The following is a 16,260-nucleotide window of genomic DNA, read 5'->3' as shown; positions in this document are numbered from 1 at the left end:
TTTGGATGTCAGAAAGTGATGTATTGGAACAGTCTCATAAATTTCAAAGCAATAAGTCAATAGCAGGAGTGGACTTAGAAATGGGAAATGAAGCAGTTTTGTTACGGACAGAAGTGTGGAGTTTCATTAAAATTGCTGTAGTACTGGAGTTAACAGATACTGTATGCATATTTTCAGAAGGCAGTAGATCCAGTCCCAGAAATTACTTTCTTCAATGCATGACAAACAGGTTAAAATGGAAATTAAAAATAAAGTAACAGAACACCTGATGGACGTGATTGTCACATATCAGCACAGTCTCTGTAAAGGAAGAATTCCTTATTAGCTATAGTTCTTTGAAAGTGTGAATAAGTCAGGAGATAAGGAAGAATGGATGACCTACTGCATTTCAGTTTTTCTAAATGCCTTGAATGCCTTCCTAAATGCCTCTAAATGCCTCCTTTACAAGAGGCTGAGAAAGTAATGGTTAAATAGTGAAATGTGAAGCAGTGGTATTGATCTCAAAGTAACTGGGACAGAAAAGAAAGAAAAGGAATTTTTAGATGGAAAACATCAGCTATACAAGTACCATGGACTTCTATCTGGACCTGTGTTGGTTAGCACATTCAGAGTAGACTGACAAAAGAAAAAGGTGAGATGGTTAATTCTGCAGGCACTGTACAGCAAGTTCAGAGATGCCAAAATGAGAACTGTGGAGACTCACAAAGCAAAATTAATCAGCAACACAGTGGCACCAGGGGTTGATACAGACAAATATCAAGGAGGGCATATTGCAAGGAACCTCTTCTCTGTCAGGAAAGTGACCTAGCTGGCACACTGAATATTCCAGTAAAATTGTCCCTTCAATCTTGGTGTGACGAAGTAAGCAATGAAAACTTGAAAAATAGGGGAGGAAAATGCTGTAAAGTTGTCTCCTTACTCTGGGAGGCCAGGTCCTGCTGTATGTTAGGGTGAGCTGCTATTCTTAGTAATTTGCTGTTTCCTCCTCTGATCTCCAAAACATTTTCAAAGGTGCTTTCCTGGGTCCTGTGGCCTCTGCACATAGAAAAAAGGCAAGTTCACCCCTTAGGTACCAGGGGTACTTTTCATCCTCAGCACCACCCTCCTGAGTTCTGCCTCTGTATTATTCCTGCATCTTATGGAAAATGTTTTTCTTTTTTAAAAAAAGCTCATCTCTGAAAGGTCTGGTAAGAAGAAACATGGAATTATAGTGGATTTGAGTAAATTATAAACATTATCCATATGCCTCCAAGATCAGGCATTTTAACAGACACCAGAGCTGTCATCTCACCTAGCTGTTACCTCCCCTGACCTCAAAGAGTTCACCATAAATTTTCTTCTGAGTTATTTATCTTGTTCCAGTTACAGCTTTTATTTCCAGGTAGCACCTTGAGTGTCCATACAGTTAAACCCTACAGGGAATTCAAAACAGCAACAGCATTGAATAAATACCAAGTTTCATAACCTTGCTACCTGGATGTTGCTGTGTAGGATGACTTGCTGCTAGGTGGCTTTGCCTGTATCATCTCACACTCAGTGCATCCTTTAACATAATGGGGAAAAAAAAAAATCCCATACCTGAATTTTTGTGGGTTTTTTGCCTTTTTTGAGAAGTAAGCTAGTTTGCTGCCCTCCTTCCCTCTTCATGCCTGACATCAAGACCAGAAAGAGTGGCTTAGCTGCCCAGGTCAGCATTTCAAGACAGTGGCAGGGAGAAGGGCAGGAGACACACCATCCAGGACATGAGGGAGTTTATGGGATGCTGAAGGAGCAAGGGTGCACAGCTGAGCCACCTGCCTTGCTTTGCTGCACAGACCCCATGCCATGCACAACCCTATTTCCCCAAGGAAGCCAGCTGAGGAGCTTTCACATCCAAAACACTTGCATCCCAGGGCAAAGCATAAGTTAAGAGTAAGAGAAGGATGCCAAAGTGCTTGTGTCCATACAAGCCCCCTGAGCTAGCAGCTGGCACCAGACAGCTGCTTCAGGGGGCTCTGAGAGGTTTTGTTTTGTCTCTCTGCTCACTCCCTTGGGGTTACAGTGCTTTCCTGGGCATTCAGCTTGCTGCCTGCCTGGGGCTGCCTGATGCCCACACCTCCTTTTCTGGGTGACCACACTGGAAACTAAGAGCATGGAACACCCTCTTCATGCAGGAGCAGGGTGGGTACAGCCTGGCTCAGGCTGTGCCCTGCTTAGTCCTTGAGATGGGGAATCAGGCTGGGAGATCAGCTCTAATAACCTCTGCCTGAAGGTGGCAGGAAGCTTACTGGAAGCCAGAAGACATCACGGAAGAAAGAGGGGCTCAGGATTTTAAAAGAGTGATGAGTTGGAAGCTCCCTGTAGGATTATTTGGGGAGGAGTGGGTAATCTCCTAATTCAGGCTAATCTCCCCATCCTGACTCATCACAGAGGAGCAAAGGTTTAATAGCCAAAGCCAGGAGAAGGGAGTGATGGAGGGAGAAGCAGGCCAGTCAATCTAGGGCAGGGGAAGAAGAAGGGAAAGCAAGTGGCAGGCCCAGTCTGTGCTGAAATGCTGCTCTACACTGTGGCACTGTGTTTCTGCCAGCATTGGCAGCAGTGGCTTATGACAACCCCTGAGTGTTTAGCCACCTTTTGCTGCCAGCCAAGAGGCACAGCTGCAGATCACAGGTCCAGAGGTCCTTCCATCCACTGCACCCTGATGTCCCCTTGCTCTCTAAACCTTTCTCTAGGATTGCTTCCTTCTCCCTGAGACATCTTGCAGGATATGTCTGCAAGCTCTGTCCAGGTGGACCTCCAGGGGCAGAGTGCAGGGTGGCAGCTTAAAGGCCAAGATCCCACCGGGGCTACTCCAGGAGTACTTGTGGAGAAGCAAATGCTGGCTTTGGTTTGAGCCATACAGCAAGAAGGCTGCTTCCTTACCCAAAAGCTGACCCATTTGGCAGATCCTCTTTGTCTACAGCTTTTGGGTGTAGCAAAAATCCAAGCTGCTCAACAAGCCAGCAAAACATGGATACATACATGGTCTGTGAGCCGTGATGTACCTTCTGAGCTGCATGTGCACCCTGCAATGCATATGGGCTTGTTCAGGCTCAGCTGCAGTGGGATGTAGTACAGTAGTTGTCATGCTCAGTTACACTAATAGCTCCTCATACTTGTACCTAAAGGAAGTACATCCTACCTGGAAAAATTTAGTCAGACATCAGCATCTTTAAACAGGGCAGACCCCATTTACAGTCCTGCAGTGCCTCCACCCACTCCCCCCCACCACACTGGCTGCAGCTTGAACTGAGCTAAATCCCGCTGCTCTGGCTCTGGCTCCTGCTGGGGCTGCAGACTGGTATTAAAGGGGAGCAGCTGGCCTCCTCAGCACCCTGATTAGATTGGAAGAGCGAAGGAGGTGAAAAAAGTTAGTGCTTACTCAGACACCTTTGACTATGTCTGGGAGGATTACAGCCTAAATGCTTAAAGAGGAGTTGATGTTATGTATGATTTATACAGTAAAGGCCTTCTAAAGCCTGTTGGGAAGAGGCTCATAACCACTACTGTTTGGTGATTACCATATGATCTTAGGTAAATCTGCCTAAGGGCCTTTTTTTTTGGTGGAAATGCCCCACTCAAATAAGTGAAGTCATCTGTATCTGTTAATGTGTGCTAAATGACTGATAGCCTATCAGTGCGAAAGTCCCCCCAAACTGCATGAGTGGTTCCATAACATATGGGAGTTATTTACTGTGTCAAGACCCATAGACCAGGAAAACAAATGGATTAAAGCTCATATCTGTCTTTTTATTATTTACCAATATTTTATTTACTTACTCACAAACAAAGCAGTAGACTTTGCAGATCTGAAGTATTTTTGCAAATAGTTTTGTCATGGGCTAGTACTGAGGAAAGCCAGAACTGTTGTTTGAAGAAGCCTTTCAAGCAGCAGTTCCCAAACTTGAGGCTGGCACTATATTTGAAGCTATTAACTTCAAAACATAAAGTTTGGACTCGAGGGACATAAGCTTTGGTTTTGGTACAAGCATGCAACTGGGATTTGGTGGTTGTTGAGCCACAAATGCTAGGGTGGAGCCGATGCAACATCTCTGGCCATGCCAGTGCATAGTGTATGGCAGTGCAAAGGGATGGGTTGGTGTGTGTTGTGGTGTTTGGGTTGCTGCCTGCTTGGGACTTGCATAGCAGTGAGTAATAAAATTGTGTTTGCTACCTGAATAAATCTGTACAGTGCACTTGTGAGTGGTGGGTCAGGTCACCTGGGGCAGCAGGAGAGCAGAGGCTTCCAAAACCACTGCAGCTGTGGGCTAGTGGAGGGGCTCAAGTAGAAGAGGCTGGCGTCCTCAGACCCCTCAGACCCAGAGCATGTGGGTTTACAAAGACCACAGGAGAGCCCAGGCTCCCAGTGTATCAACATGTCTGGGTGTCTGGAGCTTGAGACTTTGCCTTTTTATATCACAAGCTTCAAGGATTCACGTGGGCTAAATCATTTCCAGACATGGTAGGAATGGTGCAGGATGCCCAGTTGGCAACAGGAGATGTCCTCCCTCAAGCTTTCCAGCCAGCCAAAGGACAAAGCTCAGCATTGCTTCCTTTTAAAACATTTGTTATGTGTAGTAGGCCTCCAGACAGAGTGGATTGGCTGGAACCATCAAGCATTTGGAAATTTTACTGTTGACAGTTTATTCTGTGTTTTTCCTTTTTTGTGCCTGCAGACTGGAAAATTTTTTGGTGCAGTGGATGGCTCAGTAATGACCCAGCTACTAAACATGGGCATGTTCAGGCGGTAAGTGGGGGAATCTCTGTACTCTGCTTCTCTCTCTTTAGCTGGTGTGTGGGTCAGAGTATATTGGGCCCCATAAGCAGCACTTCAGCAGAGGAGAATACATGCAACTCTCTTATTTTGCACCTTTAGCTACCTGACCCCTCCTTTGACTTGCTCAGCCATTGTCACTACACACCCTGGTTTTCTTCCTTTTGGGCTTTCCCACCTGCTGCAGAGCACCAAGTAATTCCCAGTCTCTGGGTGGCCAGAAAGCAGCTGCACCTCTGTCTTTTCCAGGGCTGTGGGAAACACTTCTTGGCATTTTGGGTGGAATGCTTCAGTTTCTCCTGTACTTTGGAAAGCCTTTCTATGAGCTGTTGTCTGAGACCCCTGAGATGTGATATTGCATCTGGCCGAGCACATTTCTCTTTTTCCTGAAAATACTGCTGTTCATCTCACTTTACCCCCACCCCCTGTCAAAAGAGAGTTCAGAGTTTCAGTGCCTTGAAAAGAGAAAATAGGGGAACCTGAGGTAGCAACAATTACAATTCTGCTTCAGAGCCTGCTTTACTCGCCACCTGAAATGAGGGACATATTTACTCCTGTACTGACCCAGTTTTATCAATCCAGGGCCTGTATTTCTTGCTTTGTAAAATCCAGCACTGACCAAATATTAAAGGAATATGTAAGCAAGCCACTTACTTTCGTTCTTCTGTACAGAAGCTTTTATATAAATGCAGTGCATGCTTATGTGCACATCCCACAGGCGGTTGCATTGCTTGCTTTTGACTGCTTGCTTGTCTTGTGTTGATTGCAGGGTGACCATGTATGATTACCAAGCAATGTGCAAAGTTGTGTACCACCACCACAGCGGTGCCCGGCCTTTGCTCAGCGTATGTATCTGTCAGCACGCAGCCCCCTCTGGGCTTGGCTATGGGGGCTCACTCCTAGAGGACATCTCCAATACCTTGATTTAGCATGCTCCCCAAAAGAACTTAGTAGCTGTTTGCTTTCAGGTGATGGCAGTGATGCCCAGTCTCACCAAAGGCAGATTTTTAAGGCAGTGATAGCCACTTGACAGTGGTTTGCAATTTGGCTGTTTATTGGCATTTAGGATCTTGCTGGAAACAAGAAAGACTGGGAAGAGGACAGGGACTAGAATATGACGGGGATCTCCTAAAAGCCAAAGAACCTGTTAGCAGGTGAAATGAACAGAAATGCTTTTACAGGGCATGGTTTCACTCAGCAGCTCAAAAAAGAGGGTTGCACTGTCAGGGAATGGAGCATCTGGGAGAAAGCTATCAGACTCTCAGGAAAGCATGAGTGGGCTTGGAGCAACAGACAGAGGGTTTAAAGCTGCCTGGAAATGCTGATAGCTCAGGGAAACAGCTATCAGAGTGAATAATTTTGCCAGTAACCAAATGCAACCTCTCAGAAGTCTGATACAAGCTAATAATCTAATGCCACTCTACCTGGCCTCGAGCAGGCAGAACTGAGTAATTACTTGACACTCAGGCCACCTCACACTGGTTGAAGCTACTCTAAACAGGGATGTGTTTATTGCTTTTATGATTGTTTTTTTGACACTTTAAAATGTGACGTGCTGGCAGTATATCCTACAGCATAACATGGTCCTCTTTTTAACGGTGAAAAAATTTTCAACTAAATGTTATTTTGTAAAAATGTGTTATATTTTTAATTATATATCCAGTTTGGCAATAGCTATACTTAAGCTGGGTAGATAAAATATTGTGACTGTAGTGAAAATATTTTATCATATCCTCAAGACTTTTGATTACTGAAAAAAATGTCAGAAAATATACGCTGACAGAACTCGAGTAAATTGGGAAGAGAATAAAAGGGTGAGCATTCAGCCTTCAACTTGCTCTTTCTTCAAGAAGGAAGAACTCAAGAAAAGTCATATGTATCATATGTTTCATATGTATCATTCAAAGGAAAATTCAGGCAAATTCCCAACCATCTATATATATTATTCTGCTGACTTATTTTGGTTAAAGATAAGTTAGTTAGCAGTAATGGAACGTTATCTTGTGTCTGTGACTGCTGTATCTGTTTTGGGTTTGAGGATATGGGCATGATTATCAGAGAGAGATGAAAATTAGACATGGTTACCATGAAGAAAAGAAGCAGCAGGATCCTCTGCAGATGAATTGTCCCTGGGACAATGCTGGATTTCTAATTTGTAGCTGAAAAGCAGGAAGATGATAGAAGTCGTGCCATCTTGAGGAAAAGCTGGATGAAAGCACAGTTAAGCATAACCAATCCATGGCAGATAATACTAAATCCCAGGCAATGCTGCTGCCTGTCCCAGAAACACCACTTGCTATCAGAATATAAAAGCATCCTAAACTGGTGGTGTCCCATTTATCTGTGTTTCTCTTCTGCTCTGAGCTCTCAAGGTCATCCATACTGGAGAGAAATCATCAAGCAATTATATCTTCAAAGTCCTTCATACATTTGTGATAAACTCCCTGACCCTGACAGGGAGGGGGTGAGAAGATATTATTAGTAGCAATGCAGCTCCACTGTCTTTGATGTATTTTGAACATTTTCTAGTGATGCTCAGACCTTGAATTTCCAGCCTGTCTTCAAGAGCTCTGATCAGTGGAGGGAATTGGTCTGAAACATGGGGTCCTGCATAACGATTATAACCTATTATAAGAGGTTCTTATGGTATTTCTCATTTCTTCTTTTGTTCTCCAGCCAATTTATGCCTTTCTAGCTGCAGTGAAATGGCTGATAAGTGATTTCCTCATGTGAGTACCAAAAGATGGGGCTGTTTGGGAGGCTCAGACCAATGGGGACGAAAGCTGAGAAAGCTGCAAGTGAAGGGCCCCCTGATAAAGGGCATTGCTCTCAGCCTCCTCCTGGCATTCAGCTCAGTGCCTTGCTCCTGGGAGACAGAAAGCTATTACTATTCCCATTTTGAGAAGCAGAGGCCCAGAGCGGGTCTGGGATTTACCTGAAGTCACTCAGTACAAAGTGGCAGAGTCAGAAATAGGACTCAGGTCTCCTGGGGCCCCATAAGGATCCTTGATGCTGAGTCCTCTTGCTTGTCTCCTTTGCCCGTGATGAGCAAATGCACACTTACACTTTGCAGGGGCTGAAGGCTCAAGGAAGGAAGCCATAGAGCTCAGGTCGGAGTGACAGGAGAGGGAGAAAAGACTGAGGGCTATGAATCCAGCTCCAGATTCGGGCTTAGCTCAAATTACTGGGGGGAATCGAAGTTCAAGCTCAAACTAGGATGAAAGTGTCACTGCTTATCTTGCTGGGTGTGCAAAAGGCAAGGTGTGGAAAAAAATCCAGCTCCTAGGGAATGAGCATAATTCAAAATAATCCAATGTGACCTCTAAGTAGCTAGTGTATGGCCTCCCTTGGGGCCATCCATGCCTGCTCCTCAGGTGGGTCTCATGGTGACTGGATCCCCTCCAACCATTGGTGGCTGCCAAACTCAGTCCTTCCTTTGCTGGCAAAGCCCCTGCACAATATGTACTCCAGGAAAAAGCCCATTCAGTTATTCCACAGTAGAGATCCCATGATACAGAGCTACACACTCATCATGTGAAGAGGGAAACAAAAAAACAAAAAAACAAATCTCAGACTTCCACTGCCAGCAAATTGATAGTAAGCATTTCAGAACTGATACTCACCAGGCGACAGGGCCATCTCCCTGACACCTGCATCCTTCCAGACTGCTGAAAAAGCATCCTCTGTTCTTGCTCTTTTGACAGCTTCCTTTTGGAGTTTAACATGAGTAGCTTCTGGCACTTCGACAACTTAGCAGATGGTGAGTACACAAGAGTCCAGCCACCCCATAGCACATGAATGCTACAGACACTGGTGGCAGAAGAAGCTGGATGAGGAAGCCTCGCCTTGTGCAAAGAGCCCGTCATCTTTCCCAACACCTCTCCCTCTGTGGACACTGGAATCCAGCTTCCAGGTCCCACCATCACCCCATCTTTCTCCACACCCATCCCATTTCAGGCTGCCACAGCACCAGAGCAGTCAGGGTGAGATGTGTGCAGCTCAGAGCACACCAATTGCTTTCCTCAAGGTAACTGCTGGGCTAGGGGGAGGTTTTTCTTTCTTCCTGGTGTAATGGGACAACAGTCACTTTAGAATGCAACATTTCCTTTTTCCAGTTAGAGAACCCACCCAGTGTCTGGGTACTACTAAGGTTCAACTCACCTCTTCCAAAGATGACTGACACACACATATTGGTAGAAGTTGCAGAAGGGACTGTGTTTACTGGAGGACAGACAGCCTGGTGTTCCTGCAGGGAGCTGCTGTGGATGCTGAATGGCAGCAGATTGATTTAGTCTTTGCTTCAGGAGATGTGAGAAAAAAAGGAGAAAAAAATGACGAGGGTTCTTACTGCTGTTCTGCTCATCACCATTTCATTTTGTGCTTTCTTCATCTCTCTCCCACCTCACGTCCATGACTGCTGTGTGCAAATTCATCTCTTCACTGTGCTGCCATCATGTGAAATTGCCACGTGGCTCCATCTTCACTGTGTGTCCATGTGTGTTGTACGACTTTCCCAGCCAAGGCTGTCTTCCATCACTGTAAGTATGACCACTTAGCTGTGAAAAGAGGCGGATTTAGCTAGAAATCCCAGGCTAGGAAAGACTTTTCCATCTTTCAGGCAATGGGGAGCTTGCAGAATGATATGAGAGGGACAAGGCAATGTCTGGCTCCAGTTCGCTGCATTACAAGTGATGCTCTTTAGCTGGCTGAGCTGGTAATGGAAGGTCTGTATCTGAGAAAGCAATAAAAGAAGGGGTGTACCAGCCTCCTCAGTGACTGCAGATGCAGACAAAACCATCACTCATTACTATGGCATCGATGGGCCTGTAGCCTGTGTACCATGTCATGTCCTTAAGGCACCTTGGTTCCCAGCTGCCCTATTGTTTTCAGCCATTACTTCAAAACCAAAGACCAAACCATGCCTACTCAGAGAAAAAGTAAATAAATAAAGCTGTACAAGTCTCATAGACTTCAGCTATTAAGAGGCACCTTAACTCTTCTTTTCCACACCCCATGGCTTAGCTCCTTCTGATGAATTCCAGCCCAGCTCCAGGATAATGTAGAATTTTATTCAAGCAATTCAACTGATAAGTGCATGCTCTGGCTCATAAATCTGTTCCTACAGGCTAGTTAAAAATCCCTCCAGACTGAGTCCAGACTGTGCCTGTGTTTGTAACTCCATGTTCCATATCTAGCTTATATTCCCTTATTTGCTCTCTGTCCAGCAAGACATATGTGTGAGACAGAGATGGAGAAATAGAGACAGTTGGAATGTGTCATAGTGTATGAAGAAGAGAAAGAGAAAGAGAGAGTGACCATGGATGAAAAAAAAAAAAAGTAGTGACCATGTGTGAGGGGGAGTAGCAGGGTGGAGAAATACTATTGGGACTGAAAGAAATTGATTGCATATGTTGTTAAGAAGGGGCTGCAGATTTTTGCCAGAGATGTTAACATTTTCTTGACTGCATGCCAAGGCTGGTGTATGCAAAAAATATGGAGAGAAGGAGACATTTTGTGAGTGAGAAACTGAGCACATTTTTTCAGGAGTACGTGCAGGGGAATTAAGATCCAAGTCAGGGATCTAATGCCTGATTGTGCACCTCTGGCTCTGCAGCACTGAGACTATTTCTGCTGTCCAAATTCTCTTGCTTTCTGGGAAGATGAGGCTTACCATTCAAATACAGGCATGATAGATTCAGACTGCACCATCATGCAAAGCTGCTTTTCAGAGGTGGTGAGAAGACATGTTTGCTTCCAGAGATTTTTCACTGCTCTCTTGTTCTTTGTGTTTGTAAGGGCCTCTGCTTTTATGGACATCATCACCATAGATTAGAAAGCCTTTAATTAAGCCAAAATTACTTCCAGCCAAGGCATGCAGCCTAAAAAGAACTATTTCTAGAATTCTGTAGCTCAGTAAAGTTGCTCTTTGCCTGCATGGTAATGTACACAGAAAATATTTTAAAAGATTATTGATTAAATTCTGTGTTTTGTATTTGTAACTAAGTGGCAGGTTTTGTCTCAAGGGTCCCAAAGTAAATCTACTGACTTGGGTGCTGTTATCCATGATTTACACTGGTGGGAAGGAGTTCACAATCTGGGCTGTATAGTTCATAACAAGACACAGTGGCTGCCTTTGCTACTCAGAAGGATTAGTTGCCAAATGTCTGACAAAGTCTTTTTGGAAGTGCAGATGGTAGCAACGACAGCCTGGAATTAACTCACTCTTTGCTATGAAGTTTGCTATTTGTTATCAGCTCCTCTGACTGTTTACTAATCCCTGATCACCAGACTCTCAGAGCTCTGATAGTGTTTTGATGTCCAGCATGTGCACGCAGAGGCTCAGCCCAGACATTTTGCTGATGATGTATGTGCTACTGGGTTCCTCTGAACTTCTCAATAGTGCTGCAGCTGCACTGCTTCCAAGGAAATTAAGTGGCAGTAAGTTTAAGCATAATCTCTGTCATAGGTCTTGTCTCGGTGCAGAAGTTAGGAGATTTTAAAAGTGGCTTCTTTTCATTAAGCCTGTGCCAAGAAGCTGATTTAAGATGGTCTGTGCAGGGGGCTTGTGCCAATTCAGCACAGCTTAAAAATACAGCTTGGTGCATGTGATGATGTTAACCCAGAGCAAGTCAAATTACAGATGTTCCTGAAAGATTGGAAACAGAAACACAGCCTCTCTTGGTGATTTAGTCCATACTGCCAGTGGCAAAACTGCCCCTGAAGGACTAAATCAAATGCATTCCCCATTTCCAGATACGTGGGATACTTCTGTCACCACAGCACAGCTTGCTCCAGAATTACTGCTTACATGTTGCCTCCCTCGTCCTGTCTGTGTCCAGAGCTGAGATACTGCTTCTGCCCATGTATGTGGGTCAGGCCCACAAGCAGCACAAGCCAGGCTTATCCTGGGTGTGGGTGCTGCAGTCTCCTTATCTGTTATTCATCTCGAGGCTCAGTTCTCCAAGCCCACCAAGTCCAGCACAATGGCCTTGATTCAACACTGGTTGAGATGGAGAGGACTCAAATTTCCTTCCATCCTATATTTTCGAAGCCAGGTGTCTGAATCTCTCCCTCTAATCCTGGTTCCTCCCATCCTGTGAAGGACAGGGGTCATCCTTCATTTTTTACATGGCTTTAACTCCATCCCCTCTGATGACACTGAATCAGGAGGCTGGAGCTAGTGGAGAATGTCATTCCTTGCCAGGGACAGGGGAAAAACAAGTACCTGAATGAAGTTTCTGCTATCTTAGGACCCTTTGCTACTCCTGACATGAGCAATACTCTAAATTCTTGAAAGAAGTTGTACCCCAGCTTTTATCAGGTCACTTTTGTGGTCATCACAGCTGTTCTTCTGGCCAAGAACCAGCACAGTCTGTCACCAACAACTCTGCCGCTGTGACAGTGCCAGTCACCCAGTGCTGTGAACCCAAGGGCTTACACAAGGTGACTTTGGTGGTGTGAGGCTGAGGGACTAATGTATGGAGTTGCCACAAGCATGTCCCTAAGAAGGTCTGTCCCTGGCCCAGACTATGATAGTCTGACCATTTTGTTTTGGAGTTTGGAGCTGTTTTCCCAGTCACTAGTACAGTTAATTAAGGCTGAAGGAAAGGTGTCTCGCTTGGTTCCTCACACTCCCTTGGTACATCAGGGACTTCACTGACCAGAGTACAGTTACCAGCCCTGGAGCTGATCAGAGATGGAAAGGATTTTCAGTGTCTCTCCTTACAGCATAAAATGAGGATATTCTGCATGTTCTGTCAGAAATTCACCTTACTAACAGGGTCTTCTGCTCATCGTGAAAGTCCCCAGAGTAGTTCAGCCCCAAGACAGGTACTAGTTCTTCATTAGTAAAAATGGGAAAGGCCATGCAGTGTGGGATTTGCACAGAGGGAGGGTGAATGGTGTTGTTGCCAGACCCTGAAATGCTGAGTTTATTTTAGATTGATTTTATATGAATTCATGGTGAATACCAAACAAGGCATCACACAAAATCAAGCCCTGTGTGCTTTTAGATCTGTGCAAAATGTACCTAATCATGATACTGAAAGGTGGATCCTACCATCTGGAAATATTTAAGTGGGAGGATGCCTTGTGTGTGACATTTTTGCAAAGTTCAGGAGAAAAGCATGAGGCAGACCTACCAGGGACTTTGGGCTGCAAGGGAGTGTTTGTTTAGCACCCATCACATTTATTTGGGGAGGTACCAGAGGGGAGATTATGCTGCTCTTAAATGGATGTCTTGTGTCACTGGATGATTGTGGTGGAAAGAAAAATCATCCAGCTTTTCTCTCTCATGTAAACCACAGTGTTTAGATGACAAGCTCTGCAGAGTGGTGCTTCTCTAGGTCTGTGTGCCCCAGCAGCATCAAGGGAGAGGAGACTATAACTCTTAGTGAGGGTTTTACAGTGATACATATTACTCACCAGGATTGTGGATGCCCTCTGGGTGCCTTCTTACCATATGTTTACTGATTAAAACCCACGTTGCTGTATTTTTCTATAAATCTTCAGCTCTGCTGCTGCAAGGGATAAGCTATTCATCTTCCACATTAGAAGGAATTTCTTCCCTGCCCGTCCTTCCTGGCAGGGCTCCCTGCAGCTGCTGTGTGGATGGGGGCTGTGGAATGAGACTTTTGTGCCCAGACCTAAAGCTGATGCAGAAACCATTTCTCATACTTGTTGTTGGCTGAGCCACAACCACCTCTTCCCTAGCAACAAAGCCTCACATTTCCATCGGTGACATTCCCCTGTGTCTTGCAGAGGCAGGAGCTGGCTTTGCTGTCTCTGACTGCAGAAAATAATTGCCAGAAGGGCCCAAGGCTGTAGTTTTAGGCAAGGCGGGCTTTGCTGACCTCCTAGAAAGGATGCCCATGCTTCTCAAGGGAGGCTCAGGAAGACAGTTTAGGTCCCCCACGTTCCCAAATTAGTTTGGGGATCCCAAGGAGTGTGACTGATGAGTGATGGAGCAGCTGCTCCCTGCCTCTGCAGTAAATGGTCCTTCCCAAAGTCACTGCCATGTGTTAGCCAGGTCTCTCTGATCCTCCTCAAAAGCCATGGTCTGCTTGCCTGTGGTCTCAGGACAGATCTGTTTGCTGATGTTTTTCTTTGAAATGTGACACTTAGCACCTCATTGCCTGCTGTGGGCTCCCTCTGAAATGTCAGAGGGCTGAGGAAGCAGTCGGTGAGGAAGCCCATCACAGACACACAGGGTCCCTGTAGGGGCAGATCCCTCAGCACAGGTACTGAGGACGAGCCCAGTTACAGCTTTGGATGGTTGAAAAAGTGCACGAACTGGGGCTGGGTTAGGCAGGAGGGATTTTATTGACACCGCTTGCTCGACTGATTCCCTCTCCTTTGAACACCGAGATGTTGTGCACCGGGATGTTGTGCCCAAATGCGGACTTGGTTGCAGGGGTCTCTGGGATGCTGTGGCCCCCCCGGCTACGGCTTCTGCAGAGCCGATTCCAGGACTGCTTCGGGAAATACTGGGCACGTCTCTCACATAGGCCGGTTTTCCCACCCCACCTAGTGGGAGCAGGGATCACTGCCTGGCTGCTTTCTGGAGCACCCGGTATCTTTTTCTCCACCGGGCACCTCCTCTTGGCCACTGTGGGAGAGGACTGAGGGCAGCTCCTCCAACCTACATCACTGGTCTTTAAATGCTCCCACCTCGGTGCAGTTCGCTCCTATATGATCCCGTTGCCCTTCATTTCTCACCTTGCCTCCTTACCATCACAGCTCACAAGCACAAGAAGCAGGACAGCTTGCAACCCTGTGACACCGAGTATCCCGTCTTCGTCTACGAGCCGACCATCAAGGAGACCAACGGGCTGATTGAGTGTGGAGATTGCCAAAAGTAAGAATTGCAGCTTCCTTTTCATTTGAGGGCTTGCACACCTATTCCTGGGTCCTGGTAGTCCCTTTGCCAAGCCCATCAGTGACAGCAGCCACCCAGCAAGAGTCTCCTGCTGCTGTGCCCATCAGATGGCCTATGCCCCATCTGCAGCTCTGGCTGCAGAGCAGAGACAAACAGAGCCACACTGGACAATGAGGAGTTGAAATTACTGAGTTATCACTTACTGATAAAGGAGAAAAAAAATTAAAACCATCTGTTAATAGAACAAGGGGAAGGGCATTTATATATGTAATATTTTTCCACAGATTTCAGAAAGGAGCTTTTTCTACTTTTCCATGTTTCTGGCAAAAGTTTTCCCCTTAGAAAATTTTCCTTTTTGCAATGCTTTCAACTTCCCTTTTCCTTTCTTTTATTTTCCCTCTTTTCTGTTTGTCTATGGGGGAAAAAAAAAAAAAAAAAAAGAAAAGAAAAAAGGAGGGAGGAGGGGGAAAAGAAGTGTTAAACTGTTAAACTGAAAAAAATGAAAACGAGTCCACTTTTTTATCTTCCATTTTCATTTTAAGAAAATGAACAGTGCAAAATAACAGAAAAGGTATTGTGAAAAGAGGCTATTTTCAGTGGCTGCATAGCACCATCAGCAATCACATGTGGAAAGGTGACAGCGGGATGAATTTCCACTGATCCAGCTTTTCCTAACATGAGGCATCCAAAGAGATCTGACTGGAATCTCTCTTTAGGAAAAAAAAAAAGAAAAAAAAAAAACAACAACAACCCCAGTCCTACCTAGTCTGATTTCAGTCTTGGACCAACTGCAGGAAAGACTTAAAGGTTAGGAAAACAGCCTGTACTAGTTAGGAAAACTAGGCCTTGCCAAACATTGTTTTAGGTGAGGTTGCAGATTTGGTAACAAGAAGATATTGTGTAGGTGCAATAAGCTCTGGGCAGATCGAGAGAAGCTGACTGCCTCAAACTCACTGTTTGTGCATCAAGCTGTTACTGCAGACATCTCCTCCCATCCTGGGGCTGACCCCACACTGATGGAGCCTGACACCCACCCTCCCTCCCTGGGGCAGCTGGTGTAGTTTCCTACCATGGTTATTCTAAACAGTGGTGGTTATAGGAATACCCAGAGTGGTGGGAGATGCAGAGAGGGTCAAATGATCCGAGGGTGATGAGCCTAAACCCCATGTCTCCTACTGCCCATCCCATGGTATACAGGGTGGGGTATAAAACCTGCTGGTATAAATGCAGCACCTCACAAGCAGCAGCAGCAGCTCCTGCTCAGCTCCTTCAGTTTCAGATGTGGGGCTGGGCTGCAGCCTCTGGGTCCTGAGCACGTCTCTTTTGCAACTTCCATGTTAGGGAGAGACTTGTGCCCTGACACAGGCTCTGTGTAGCATTGAACAGTGGCCCGCTGGGCAGTGCTTGCTTTCCCCATCATATTTTGCAAGCCCAAGTGGTTCCCAGGAGGGCGAGGACAGCCTGCTCCATCCTGGGCAAAAAAAAAAATTAGCTTGCAGACTGGTGCATGGGGCGGCTCTGCGCTGGTTGCTGATCTTGTGAGCAGATTAAAATCTGCTTGTTAAAGCAGTCATCAGCCTGGAATGCTAAT

General features: G+C 45.7%; 1 protein-coding gene across 1 annotated transcript in view; it reads left to right on the top strand.

The window, feature by feature from the left end:
• Positions 1 to 16,260, top strand: part of CACNA2D4 (calcium voltage-gated channel auxiliary subunit alpha2delta 4) — a 129,711-nt gene that overhangs the window by 110,434 nt on the left and 3,017 nt on the right. Inside the window, exons 32-37 of the mRNA XM_030453451.1 lie at positions 4,695 to 4,765; positions 5,562 to 5,637; positions 7,469 to 7,521; positions 8,497 to 8,552; positions 9,310 to 9,330; positions 14,531 to 14,648. Coding sequence (XP_030309311.1) covers positions 4,695 to 4,765; positions 5,562 to 5,637; positions 7,469 to 7,521; positions 8,497 to 8,552; positions 9,310 to 9,330; positions 14,531 to 14,648 — 395 coding nt within the window. The remainder of the gene's footprint in view (positions 1 to 4,694; positions 4,766 to 5,561; positions 5,638 to 7,468; positions 7,522 to 8,496; positions 8,553 to 9,309; positions 9,331 to 14,530; positions 14,649 to 16,260) is intronic.

Source organism: Calypte anna, chromosome 1, assembly GCF_003957555.1.
Source record: "Calypte anna isolate BGI_N300 chromosome 1, bCalAnn1_v1.p, whole genome shotgun sequence".
Lineage (NCBI taxonomy): Eukaryota > Metazoa > Chordata > Aves > Apodiformes > Trochilidae > Calypte > Calypte anna.
The sequence above is the reverse complement of the archived record's forward strand: the minus strand, read 5'-3'. Positions and strand labels throughout refer to the sequence as shown.